General features: G+C 36.8%; 1 protein-coding gene across 1 annotated transcript in view; it reads left to right on the top strand.

Moving 5' to 3' along the window:
- Nucleotides 1–14109, top strand: part of ttf2 (transcription termination factor, RNA polymerase II) — a 167514-nt gene that overhangs the window by 129954 nt on the left and 23451 nt on the right. The window contains exons 4-13 of the mRNA XM_048603236.1: nt 526–1614; nt 3563–3689; nt 4415–4579; nt 5097–5254; nt 8796–8877; nt 9304–9417; nt 10183–10333; nt 11487–11589; nt 12056–12255; nt 12541–12694. Coding sequence (XP_048459193.1) covers nt 721–1614; nt 3563–3689; nt 4415–4579; nt 5097–5254; nt 8796–8877; nt 9304–9417; nt 10183–10333; nt 11487–11589; nt 12056–12255; nt 12541–12694 — 2148 coding nt within the window. The 5' untranslated portion in view covers nt 526–720. The remainder of the gene's footprint in view (nt 1–525; nt 1615–3562; nt 3690–4414; nt 4580–5096; nt 5255–8795; nt 8878–9303; nt 9418–10182; nt 10334–11486; nt 11590–12055; nt 12256–12540; nt 12695–14109) is intronic.

The following is a 14109-nucleotide window of genomic DNA, read 5'->3' as shown; positions in this document are numbered from 1 at the left end:
GCCCAGTAAGAAGCCATTCAGCCCATAGTCTCTGTGCCAACTCTCTTCAAGAGCAACTTGTCTAGTCCCGCTCGACTGCTTTTACCTGTAGTCCTACACTTATCTTCCTTTCCAGATAATCATTCAATTCTCTTTTGAAGGTCTCAATTTAAGTTTGTCTGCTATGCTCTCAAGTGGCGAAAGTTTGGAAAGTGGAAATCTTGTGTAAAGCTCTATATACTTTTGAGCTTTAAGTTCAGGTGCAGTATGAATATTGTGCTTTAGATACTGTGTCTTGTATTTGGCCTTTGCTGTCCTTGTCCTGCCAGCATTTGATACTTATCTGGAATGCAGGAATAGTTAATTTTTCCCTCAGCGCTGACATTCTTGATAAAGAAACAATACAGATGTCATATTCTGCATGGATTTATTCAACTGGTTCTCATATAAACTACAATTTGCCAACAAATAAAATACTGGACAGTCTGTGGCATGTGTTTTTTTTTGTTTGAATATTAACAACACACTGATATTTGTGTTTTCCAGGAACCAAATTCAACAGAGAGCAGCACCCATCATGTTAGAGGACAGTCCCACCATCGTAGGAAGCAAGATCGAAATCCTTTCCGAATACGGAGTGAGAATCCAAAGCCATTCCCCTGGAAAGCTGCCACTGCTAATAGTAATGAAGAAGAGACTGAGTCTGCAACAGATGAGAAGGATAATGAGGATGGTGGTGAAATGTTGAAGTCAAATAGTTTACCAGTTACAGATAAGCAAATAGTGAAGTCGGCTCCTGATGTGTTTGAGATCAAGGACAAGTCATGTGGTGAGGCTGGAAAACCTGTTATTAAAGATTCTGAAGGAACCCGGCATGAAGTCTCTCATGGCCTTGCATGTGCTACTAGCACAGGAAGATCTGATTCTTCCAAAAAGAAGGGTCACAATTTACAATATTTAAAACCATCTGGTCTCCTGGTAACTGAAAAAGAAAATTTGTCAGAACTATCCCCTGGCACAGAGAAAGATCAGGTGCAGTTAGGAACTGAGAAAAAGCATGTTCATGAAGAATTATCTAAGCATTCACCACATCATGGGAATACTGCAATCACCAGCAGTGTGCATCTGAAGGGGCAACAGCAAAGGGACACACAATCTTCAAGCAAGAATGGTAAATTTAGTTGTGAAAATGAAAAATCAAATAGCACTCAGAAATGCTGTACAGTCAGTATCCCCCAACAAACCAAATCAAGAGACGCTCCGAAAAACTCCTCAGAACAGACACAAGGAACCAAAGCTGAATACAGTGCTACTGCAGACTGTTCAGTTCTGCATACACACAGTTCTGACTCAAATAATGAAGCAAATCAGGAGCTGAAACCATATGAGCAAATTCATGCAGCCTCACCTGTCTGTATTGGAGCAGAAAATAGCTGCTCCAAATTAGAACAAAGTACACTTACCTGTCAGTCAGTGGATTTTAAGCAGACAGCAGCTACAGAAAAAACACATGTAAGTAATGGACAGAGAACGATCATAGCCTTTCCTGGTTTTGAGTATAAATCAACATCCATGGCGACCAAGGAAACTGTGGCACTACACAACCATCTGACTGCTCAACTTAAACAGAAAAAGGTAAAAAGCACAAGTAGCGATAACAAAACAACAGATTTCTAATTTCTATCATCCTTTTGGGATGGAAGTACCATTGCCATTCCTAATTGTCCTTTAAAGAGGTGATGGGGCTTTTGAATTGTGTCAGTCCGTGAGAGGAAGATGCTGGGTAGGGAACTAACAGGATTAAAACTTTTAAAGTCAGTTCTGCTCAGACCTTTGAGTATAGGAGTTAGGACGTCATGTTGATGTTGTACAGGGCAATGGTGAGGCTTCTTCTGGAATACTGTGGGCATGTTCTGTTTGCCCTGTTATAAGAATGATATTCTTCAATTGGAGAGGGTTCAGAAAAGATTTATCAGGATGTTGCTGGGATTGGAGTGTTTGAATTATAAAAATAGGCTGGGACTTTTATCAGTGGAGCGTAGGAATTTAGGGGTGACCTTTTTAGAAGTTTATAAATTCATGAAGGACATGCATGAGTTGACTAGCAAAGGCCTTTTCCACAAGGTGGGCGAGTTCAAAACTAAAGGGCATATTTCAAGGTGAGAGGCAAAAGATTTTAAAAAGCACATGTGGAGTTAGTGTGAGGCATGAACTGCCAGAGGATGCAGGTGCAGTTAACATGTTTAAGAGATTTGGAAAAGTACATGAATAAGAAATTTTGGAGGGATATAGGCCAAATGCAGGCAAGTTTAGTTTAGGAATTTGGACTAGTTGGACTGAAGGGGCTGTTTCCAAGCTGTAAGGCTCTAGAAGATTAAAGAACAGCAATATATGTCCAATCTGGATGGTGTATGACTTGATGGTGACAGTGCTTCCCTGATTTGATGCCCTTGACCTTTTAGATGATGAAAATAGCAGTATTGGAACGTGCTGCTGCAAAAGCCTTGGTGATTTGCTACAGTACTTCCTGTAGATCAATAATTTGAGAAACTTGCTAAGAAATATATGAATTAAGTACACAATCAATGAGTATGTTGTGATGCTGGGAACAGAGTTTGCATTCAAATTTCATCTGTTGTTTTATTGAGGTTAATGTAGGAATCCACTTTTGTAAAAAGATGTTACTGTTCTTCTAAACCAATCTGCCACATAATCATTACATTAAAAGAGTCTGGTTAATCTAATTTTTTGAAATTGTATGTTTGAAAACCAAGTTATTCCGAATCTGTACTTTATTTCCCATAAGAACCTAGGCAAAGTCTGAAAATTTGTGTTCTACGATAATTATATGAATATACATTTCATGGTCATCATGAAGCATGTGAAAATCTTATTGTGTACTGAGGAAGCTTGGAAGATTCAAGTTTATATTAATCCTATTCACTTTTATACTTCTAGTCTGTATTCGGGAAATTTCAAAGCAATTTCCTGAATTCTTAAGGTGCAACAGATGAATATTGTAAAAATATACATTTTTTTTTGGTAACTCGCATTTCCTGTCATTTTCTGTTTATCATATCATTGATCTGACCAGCATTACATTTTGCTTTTCGAACAGTGAGGTAAATTGGGATGTGGAAAGTATCTCTAGCTGGCTTTTAATGCCATTTCGTGATTGGCCAGCATAAATGGAATGTAAGGTTATAAATGTGTCAGTATCAAGTTTGTTCTGACAAAAGCAGCATGCTGTGGATGTTGAAAATCTGAAAAAATTGGAATGCTGGAGAAACTTAGCAGGTCTGGCAGCATCTATGGAGAGACAGTTAAAAGTTTTGAGTCCAAATTGACTTCTTCTGAACTAGTTAATTTCATCTGTTTCAAATACGTAGTTCTTTATACTGCTCCAATATTACTTTATCACATAGTGAATTATCAAAAAGACCTATTAAGAAATTCACAAATAGTTTGTTACATTCATGACTGAACAGCAGGAGCAAAAATGCCATGTTTAATTTGGGGAGGTAAAGTAAGGGACAACAGTACTTGGAAGTCATATTGTTTTCAAGTCTACTTTTTTTTTCAGAATACTCTGAGAACGGTTAATGTTGCTGCCCTCCCTGATAAAGGCCAGAGGTTAATAAATCAAGTTAAGGACTTGGAGGATGCTCTTAGTGCACTTTGCCTGACTCCAACAGATCAAAATGAGGAAGGTACTGTGTTGCACTTAGAATTAACAAAACACTTTCTTGTATGGGGTGAGTGGGATATTTTCAAAGTTGTAGGGCATTTTGATAGTGTTAACTTAAATCTCATCCTATAAATGAACTTTACTCACTGAAACTTCGCTTTTTTTTTAAAAAAAAGCCCATTCAGCCCCTTGAGCATGCTCAATTATCCAATTAGATTGTAGCTGATTTGAATCTCAATTCCATGTGTCCGCTTGGTTCCATATGCTGTAGGATTCCTGAATTGCAGAAATTTATCCATTTTAATTTGTTAAATTTTCAGTGGGTCTTGCCTCATGGGCCTTTTGAGGATGAGGATTCTAGATTTTCACTATCTCTCTTCTTTGAAGAAATGCTTCCTGACAGCTCAAATTTGAAATGTGCATGTTCTTATCCATGCTTTTCCAAGTAGACAGCAAATTTTGCATTTACTTCATGGATTGTAAATTTGCACTCCAGTAGATCAGAGACTGTTTAGCAGCAGCAGTTTGTCAGTCAAGATACTGTGGTATAGAATTGTACAATATGAATTGCTATATAATTTATAAGTCTAACCTTAATAAAGTCGTCGAAGTCAAGTACTTCATAGAAGCCAGGGTTTTTATTTATGCAAACAGGATTGGTAATGGTTTATCTCCATTCACATTGTACTGACAGTTGAGCAATAAAGGACAGTTGAAGCTCAAACTCAACAAAGTCTTTCTCTGTAGGCGATGAAGCAAAGAACAGTCAGATCAACCCCTTTGACAAAAGTGGCACCGTCTTACAAACTAAGCTTGTACCCCATCAGGATCCTCAATCTGATGCAAGAGCTTCACATTTCAATTATGATTCTTCTCTGGGGTCAAGTCAACTTTATAGCCATCTGTATGGAGGTAAAATTTTATAAAATAGTGTTTTGTTTTTCTTAGAAAAATGCTGCAGTCACGGAATGTTACAGCACGAGAACAAGCCATTGGACATATTTTCTCTGTGAAAACCTTGCACATTCCTGGTCTGCTGCTACTTAGGTACCTGTCTTGTTTTGCCTGGTATGGGTTGAATAAGTTTGTTGCATAATTCATCCTGTCCTCTATAAGTGTTGTCTTTGTGTGGCGTGAAGGTCAACCTTGTTACATCTTTTATTGTTGGAGCTTGATACAGAGTTATATTAAATGAAGATAAAATTGTTCTTCATTATAAATATAGAAATTATACATTTTGGAGAGGTAGGGAGTGAGCAACACAGGAATGTAAATTACTTTTCTGTGGATACGAGGACTTGAGTTTGAATTTTGTTATCAAATACAGAATATGAACTGCTTTTAAGCTATCCTTTCTTGATATTCTGTATCCCACAAGGAGTATATCTCTCTATGCATGTTGTGAATTAACTAATTTTCACTATTTCAGCTCAGTTTCAGCAGCAGGGCCTATATGGAGGACGGATGACAGAGGAACGACTCCTTACTGTCAAGAACATAACCAGTGAGGCTATTGAACAACTCCACAGATCATTGGAGTCTTGCCCAAATGCATCTGAAGAGGCTGAAGATCCGCCATATCTAAAGGTAATTGAAAATGAAATGTAGTCCAGGACAATTTGCTAATTTGGTGCTGAATACACAAAGGGTAGGATATTCTGTAATATTGTGAATTTCTTAGTCATCTAGTTACAGTCCTTGTTTTATTTAAAGCTGCTCAGTATAGTTGGGATGAGAGAGGCCATTTCTCTCGATGGATCCAGATTTTCCTTTTAGTGTGTATAGTTTTCGTGCTAGATATATTAGCTGTCCCACCAGTGCTATGATGATGCATAACAAGGCTTTGTCTCTGAAATGTTTGTTATGCAACAACAGATTGGTAAATGGATGCTGAATTTTGATGAAGTAAGGTATAGCATACTTCTGCAATCTCTGTAGCTTTCTTCTATAAACTAACTTTCAAGCAGTTGTTTTGCTGGATTTCCAGCTAAAGAGCAGCTAACACTTCAGCCTTCACTCTCTAGCACACCCACACTCAGACTGACCAACTTTCTAGATGGAAATGTTTCCAAGTCCCAGGATCCTTGTTGCTTAGCAGCAGCGCTTATTTATTTTTCCTCTACCTTTTTTTAAACACACTTAGCTATTCACCTCCAGCTCTTGACTTCAAAGCTTGTAAAACCTCATTTTAAAAAAACACAAGTAAATGTATAGGTCTCCAGGTTCATCAATAGGAATTTTAAAGCCACATCTCCCCTCTTTGAAACACACAAGAAATGTAAAAACAAGTTTAACTTAATGCTACATGTTCTTCCTAAAATTACAAACTTCAAACTTAATTAAAAATCGACTCCAACTCTTGGCTTGTTACCATGAAAACAATCACGCTTGTATAATGAGTACTATTATGTAATTCTTGGATTAATAGGATGCGTGTGCCATGGGTTGAGAGTTTCTCTTTAATAAAAAAAATTGTGTCTCAAAAAGCAAATCTTGAAATGAAACAGTTAGAATTGATTTTGTTAAGTTGATTCCACCAAAAAAAATGTTGAAAGTACAATACAACTGGAGATGCCAACTTATCTTATTCAGTCTGAGTGTGGGTGTGCTAGAGAGTGAAGGTTGAAGTGTTAGCTGCTCTTTAGCTGGAAATCCAGCAAAACAACTGCTTGAAAGTTAGTTTATAGAACTCGTGTTTGCTTTGTATTTGGTGTCTCTGCGAGATACCAGCTAAAGAAAAATATGCAGTGATTGCACAGAAATTTGATGAAAAGCAACTGGCTGCAGGTGTACCAACCTGAGTAAGATCTTTGATGTGGCGATATGATAATTCTTCAGAGCTTTGGGGGTTTGAAAGGGTATTGCTGAGATAAAACGGGTAATGTAAGTGTGAAACACTTTCTAATGTTACGGAATATTTCCAACCTTGTCTAATATACTATAGTTCATGCTTCACTTTTGTGTAATAAGCATTTTATTCTTTATGCTAAAAATACACTGGCAGACATTTTTTTCCCCTGTAACAACAGACTCAATAGTTTTAAAAAGACAATTTTAAAAAAGATCTATGCTCCACCAAACCATGTTTACCAGATGTGATATGACTTGCCCAGTGTGAACATCAGCTGGAATCATAATTGTAATTACAGTGCAATACTAGCTTTATTGAACTTCAAACATCATCATTTGTGGTTATCAGTCCCCTTGCTGTCCAATAGAATTTGAGTTCAATCTCTGTTTACATTTGAACTGAAATGCAGTAAGAGTATTTTGACGTTCTAGTTATAGTTGATGTCTATAAAATTGTAAAGTAGACATTAAAAATTCATAGGCTGCAGCAGGTTTTCTCTTGTCTTCACATTTACTGGTCACATCTGCAAATTGATGTTCCACCTCCTGCAATCTTTGTTACCCAATATCAAATTGAATGATAGCATAACATGGAGACCTTTAACAGTAAGCCAAACGTCATCTAGCATCTCAGTTGATAAATTTATTCATAGTTTCACAAGGTGCCTTAAAAACGCAATCAAGACATAAATACTACAGGAGGTCTTTCAGGCAGCAAGTGTATGCACTATACCCTGGAGAGGACAGCTTGCAATTTTATATTACCATCTCACTAAAATATGTTACCAGACGCACACTCTGGATTTGTGCAATGTTTTTGCAATAGTCGAGCATGATGGATGTCATGTGGTGCAATGCATTTTAATGTGGATTGGTACTATTGTTATATATTCTCGCCACAACTGATACTGATACAGACAAAACATTTTAGTCAATGGAGCTGATATATCTATTTTCTTGCAGGTCTCAAACCATCAAACAGCAAATTCATAGGTCATTGGAATCATACAGCACAGAAAAGGGCCTTCGGCCAATTAAGTCTGTACTTCCAGAAGTGTACTACTCCCTCCAACTATTCCCACTTTCCTGCACTAAGCCCATAGCCTTAAATGTTATAAATTACTTGTCTCTGGTATAGGATAAAGTTACTGATCCTGTGCATAGAAGTCGATTAGACGCTCCTTTAATTGGTTGAGTTGCTTACTGTTCTTTCTGATAGTTGATTGCCTCTCTTCCTGCAAGTGTAACGAGTAAATCTTGTTAGTTAATTGGATCACATTTTGATGTCTCCTTTTGATGTCTCTATCTCTGAAGGCAGACTTAATTGATACAAGGTTGAGATACCATTTTGTTTTATCCAACATGAAATTGCATTGCACCACATCACACCCATCATGCTCAACTATTCCCATAACATTCCACAAATAGATAGTCTGCATGTAGTAGCTCATTCTAATGAGATGGTGGTATAAAATAGCAAACTGTCCTGATCAAGGTATAATGCATGCTCTTGCTGCGTAAGAGACTATCCATAGTGTTTCTAAATAAAAACCAAAAGAACTGCAGATGCTGTAAATCAGGAACAAACACAGAAGTTGCTGGAAATGCTCAGCATGTCTGGCAGCATCTGTGAAGAAAAAAAATCGGAGTTAACGTTTCAGGTCCGGTTCTGAGGAAGGGTCACCGGACCCCAAATATTAACTCTGATTTTTTTTTCTTCACAGATGCTGCCAGAGCTGCTGAGCTTTTCCAGTAACTTCTGTTTTTGTCCATGGTGTTTCTGTTTTGCTTTTGTTTTAAAGGCACCTTTTTATGAGGACACAAATTTTATTAATGGTGAGATGCTAGATGATTTTTTAAAAATTGGCCATGCATTGCATAATGTGGATTATAACAAAATCCTATCTTTTGACAAATAGAGGGAATTTCCAAATATGTTATTCACATTAATTTGCTATTTATCAGTTGTGGCTAGAATATATAGCAATAGTATTGTGTAAATGATCAAAGTTGCTTACTTTGCTACTTAACACCCCATGTTTCTTAAATATTTAATAACTTTGTTCAAATTCACAATGAAACATTAAGGCATAATGACGTTACATTATAATTATCATATCTTCCCTTATGTTATTTTCAAGGGAGGTAGAATGAGTTCCTATGGTTATAATCTGGTCACGGTGAACTTTGCTTCTGTTTAGTTTCTATATTTTGACAAATTTGAAAAAATTGCATAAATGTTTGAAATTTTCTGCATTAAAGACGTTCATTTTTATAGGTCCCACTGCTGGTTCATCAGAAACAAGCATTGGCATGGTTACTGTGGCGGGAGAAGCAAAAACCATCGGGTGGTATACTAGGTAAGAAGGAACCTTTTGTTTTAAAGAGTTAAAAAGGATGGCATGGTCATGGAAGAACAATAAGACCAGAGTCAAATTTGAAACAATACAAGGCACGAACTTGATACAGTACCATCTGTGGAATTGAAATGTTAGATCTTTATTAATTATTTGTGATTCACTTTCCCTATTATGAGTTAGACATCATTTCAGTATCAAGTCAATGTATATTGATAAGCATGGCAATTAATTTGTATTAAACAAGAATAAATCAAAAATAATAACTGGTAATGGCTCTTCGAATTCATTAATCACAAAGGATCAGAATCTATAATTGTCACTAGGACCAAATAAAAGTGTCTGGATTTGATGTCTTTGTAATAATCTGATTTGGAGTAACATAAAAATTATGAATTTAAATTGTTGACATTTATGCCTTTCTTTTAGCGGATGACATGGGTTTAGGGAAAACTCTAACAATGATTGCACTCATCTTGGCACAACGGTACAACAGGAAGGAAGAAACGGAGAAAAATCCAGATGAATGGATCTCAAAAACTGGTAAGTGTAAATAATTACAATGATTTCAATAACAGACAAAACCATGCACTGCGTATAACCATTGGGTTGGTTAACTTTCAAAGCAACTTTTTGCAGGTTTGAGATCTGAAGTGCTGCGCTGTTGAAATGCACTCTGTCTAATGGCATGCTTAATTGGTTATCCATATACCTGATTTAGGTGAAAATAAATGACCCCATGGCACTGTTGGTGCTCTGTCCAACACACTTGCCGTGACACTATCTTGATCTGTGTAACTACATGACATAAGAAGTTGACTGTCTGTTAAAAGTGATTTATTGAATGAGAAGTGCTTTTTTTTAATTCATTTTTGGATGTGGGTATCACTTACTAGCCCAATATTTTTGCCCATCCCTAATTGCCGTAGAGAGGCTGGTCGTGGTGAGCTGCTTTCTTGAACCACTGCAGTTTGTGGGTGTAGAGACACCCACAGAGCTATTAAAAAGGGATTTTCAGAATTTTGACCCCATGTCAGTGTGTGGTTTTGGTAGTGTTCCCATATGCCTACTGCCTTTGTCCTTCTAGTTGGTAGAGGTCATGGGTTTGGGATGTGCTGTTGAAGGAGTTTTGGTGAGTTATATTAAATACCTGATTTTTCTGATTATTGGTATTTATTTTTAGTTAAAATATTTATGGAGTGTTAAACTAGTTTGTCATTTCCAATTTGTAGCCATGTTTAATGTTCTGTCTTGCAACCTTATCTGATCAAAACCTAATGTTGCATTCTAATATCCAATTTTCTACAGACAGCACTTCTGTAATCTCCTCTGGGACACTTATCATTTGTCCAGCATCTCTAATTCATCATTGGAAGAAGGAAATCGAAAGGCATGTCTCTATCACGAAAATAAGCATATACATGTACCATGGGCCAAAGAGACAGCAATCAGCAAAAGCGTGAGTGTTTTGAGAAATTTGATATGCACAATATATAAAAAGGCATTTTTATTTTAAGTTTGTACACCCTTTTTTTATTTGAGAGGTGTGGTAGATATTTGTTGCTAGTTAATCTTTTCTAGATTGCTATGCAAACGTAAACACCACCTAGTGGATCACTACATTCGTAGTGTGCTTCATTCAAGATGCAAAGAACAGTACAACACAGGATCAGGCCCTTCAGTACTCCAAGACTGTGCTGACACAATGCCTTTCTAAGCTGAAAACCTTATGCCTTTATGCAGTCCGTATCCTTCTTTTCCCTGCCTATTCATATCTCTATTGCTATTGTATTTACCTCCATGTCCTGTGGCAGCACCATCCAGACACTTCACATCTTCTGTTTAAAAATAAAAAAACTTGCCTCTCATAACTCCTTTAACTTGCCCCCTTATACCTTTAAACCTATGTCCCTTTAGCAATTGACATTTCTATCCTATGTATGCATGCCTCTCATAATTTTGTAAACATCTATTGGGTTGGCCCTTTTATCCTTCATTCAAGTGAAAACAAAGCAAGTTTGTTCAATTTCTCCTGAAAGCTAATACTCTCCAAACCAGGCAATATCCTGGTAAACAGTTTCTGTCCCTCTCCAAAGCCTGCACATCCTTCTACCGGAACTGTACGCAATATTCAAAATAAACAAACTCAGAGTTACCTTTTTAAACTTTGAACTGATCAGACAGATTACGCTATCACGTTATACAATGGTAAATTGTAGGTTAATGTTTCACAGTAATTCCCATGGAGTTTCTGCTTTAGATTCAATTTGATGCAGATATTAAACAAGGGCAGGTTTCTGCCATTACCAGCATCAACACCTATCTTTCCTCAGATGAAGAAAAGAAGTAGTAACTAGTCAATTTCCAGTCATAGGAAACTAGTTTATTTGCCGCATTGGAAGCAGAGGGAAAGTATCGTGGGTACCAGCCAATTCAAGGAAACCACATGACAAGGTATCCTAATGACTGGAAAGGAATGTCTTCCTGGGATGTCAAAGTTGGCGTTGAACAGCTGCCCCCAGAAAGAAGAGTTTAATTCGAGATTAAAAATAGTATTTAGAAACATTTTTTATTGACCCTGATCTATGACATTTTAAACATTTTTCTTACAGACTATCAAAATTTGATGTTGTTGTAACAACATATAGCCTTGTTGCAAAGGAGATCCCAGTGAACAAGGAAAATGGACATTGCACAACCAAACATGAGGCAAATGTAAGCTGGGCATTTTTTTTTTCAATCATGTTAATGGTACCACTTGCAAATTTCAGTAGTGTGTAATACCGTGTTATTTTCTTGGATGCATTTCTGCATTTGGGTACCTGTAACAATTGCTGCTTGTTAGAATAGTCCTCAAACTAACAAATCTCAGCTCAACATTTCAGATCATCTGAGCACCTGTGGCATTTTTACAGTGGAATAATGCTCTTAGCGATTTTTGTTTGGACTGAGTGTGTCAGGCCAGTTATTAGTATGCTTTCTGATTTGGTGGTTACACTCTCTTTTTATACTACCAAAACAGCCAATGGAATTAGATTTCTGTTTCCTATGAGAAAATCTGTTAGTATAATTTGAGGTGAGAGTGAGTAGGGTACTTCATCTTTTTAATCCAAACACACTGGTGAAAACTGCACACATCTTTTTTTTTGTTTTGTTTTTATTTTTATTTTTTGTTTTTCAGACCTTAACTGAGACAAAGCTTTCTCATTCCCCGTTGTTGAAGATAGCATGGTCTCGGATAATCCTGGATGAAGCTCACAACATTAAAAACCCCCAAGTACAAACCTCAATGGCAGTGTGTAAACTCCAAGCTAAAGCACGCTGGGCAGTCACAGGAACGCCCATTCAGAACAACCTGCTGGATATGTACTCCTTGCTCAAGTAAGAAAACAGACCAGAGCACCCTGAGTTAAACTTAATTCTTGTGTGTTTTTCAGCTACATTTTTTGCCAGTATTGTTTCCAAATAACTGCTGTTTTTGTTTTAAATATTCTTTTTTTTCCATAATCTTGACCTGTCCCTTCTTTAAGACAAACCTCCTGAGTTATTTGAGATATTTACTCACAGTTTTTGAGTTGTTGTTAATTATTGTTCCTAACTATGGAGCTTGGGCTAATTTCTAAAATCTCGTAACTCTTCTTTCTAACTTTTTCCCTATTGTTTCAGGTTCCTTCACTGTTCCCCATTCGATGAGTTCAAGCTTTGGAAAAACCAAGTGGATAACGGTACAAGGAAAGGTGGTGAACGCCTTAAAATTATCACCAAAAGCCTTCTGTTGAGGAGAATGAAGGACCAGCTTGATGCTGATGGCAAACCTTTGGTATCTAAGTCTATTGTTATTTTGACCCTCAAAAATAATCACTTAATACTATCAGTTTTGCACCAATCAGAACTGATTTTTGGCTTTATTGCAATGCTAAACTGCAGCATAATGCTGACTTTGGATCCAACACTGATTCCAGGAAGTGTTTTTTTTTTTTCAAATCTTTTGTGATGTACTCTGTAAACCTGCACTCCAAATATATAAATTGTGATTAGATATAAATTCTCCCTTTTTTTAAATAGTTCCTCAATTTTTGCTGTTATCCAAAAATGCCTATTCATCAATCCTGTGAAAGTGAATGAGGGGCAGCAAATAAAAATACGTTTCCTTGCCTGGAATCTAAGCTATAACAACTAGTCTGACATGGTGGGTAGAGTCTTTACTTAAGAATTTCTACAGGGTAAAAGATGATGCTTCACCAAAACTGTTTGAAAGCTGAAAAATTTTAATCATTATCTCTGTGATATTGTTGGTCCCAAAGTTTAAGTAACTCTTATTGTGCGTGAATCAAGAACAACAAATGGAAACAGTAGGAATAGTTTGCAGAACAGTAATCCATAACTGCATATGTCTATCAAATGAAGCTATATGCTGTCAATTATTCTTGTAGCAAATGTTTCATTTAACAAATGTAGAAGACAAAAGAGAGATGCAAGATAGCTTTTAAGTTAGTGGGTAATGTGTTGAAGTATCAGAATGCAATGCCATTAACTGTATTCCTGTTCTGGCACTCTACTTAGTTCCATTCCCCTTCTAACTTACTTAGTTCCTGATCTGAGATCAGCCAAAAGCAAGTTGTCAACTGGTTGCATGCATGTGATTTTTCTTGCAACATTTAAGGCTCAGGAATAGGATGTCACCCTTTGCTCTCAGTTACAGGAAGTACACAATCAGTAAGATTTTAAAAAATGGTTGGTGAAATCAAAGTATCATGACTCTGAAGATTGAATTTGTTTCTGACTAATTAAATTTTCTGGTACTTAGCCAGTGATAGACAGCTTGGGGTAGAATGCAAAAAAAAAAAATTGTACTCCTCTTCCCAATCACTTTGTATAACATGGACAAAGGATCTATGACAGGAATCAAAAAACTCAGTCACAGCACTGAATGAACCCAGGAGCAGCAATAGTATTTAGGAGTTTCCAAGTCAAGATCTTCACCTCATGTGAAGAGTCTAGGGTTTTCTATGAAAATAATGATGAGGCTTAACAGTATGCTCAAAACCATAGTAACAGTTGGCACGTGAAGATATGCAGTTAAATAAGTTGCTGTCCCAGCCTTCCTCACTCCACATTTGAATGTATTTAAATGGTGTGATGTTCCTTCATTGTCCTGACACCGTGGATACAGACTAGTCGTGCCATAGAAATGGAGCGTGAACTAATTCTTTACAGAAATACAATATTATTCTC

Source organism: Rhincodon typus, chromosome 11, assembly GCF_021869965.1.
Source record: "Rhincodon typus isolate 14 chromosome 11, sRhiTyp1.1, whole genome shotgun sequence".
NCBI lineage: Eukaryota > Metazoa > Chordata > Chondrichthyes > Orectolobiformes > Rhincodontidae > Rhincodon > Rhincodon typus.
Note: the sequence above shows the minus strand (reverse complement) of the source record. Positions and strands in the feature narration are given on the sequence as shown.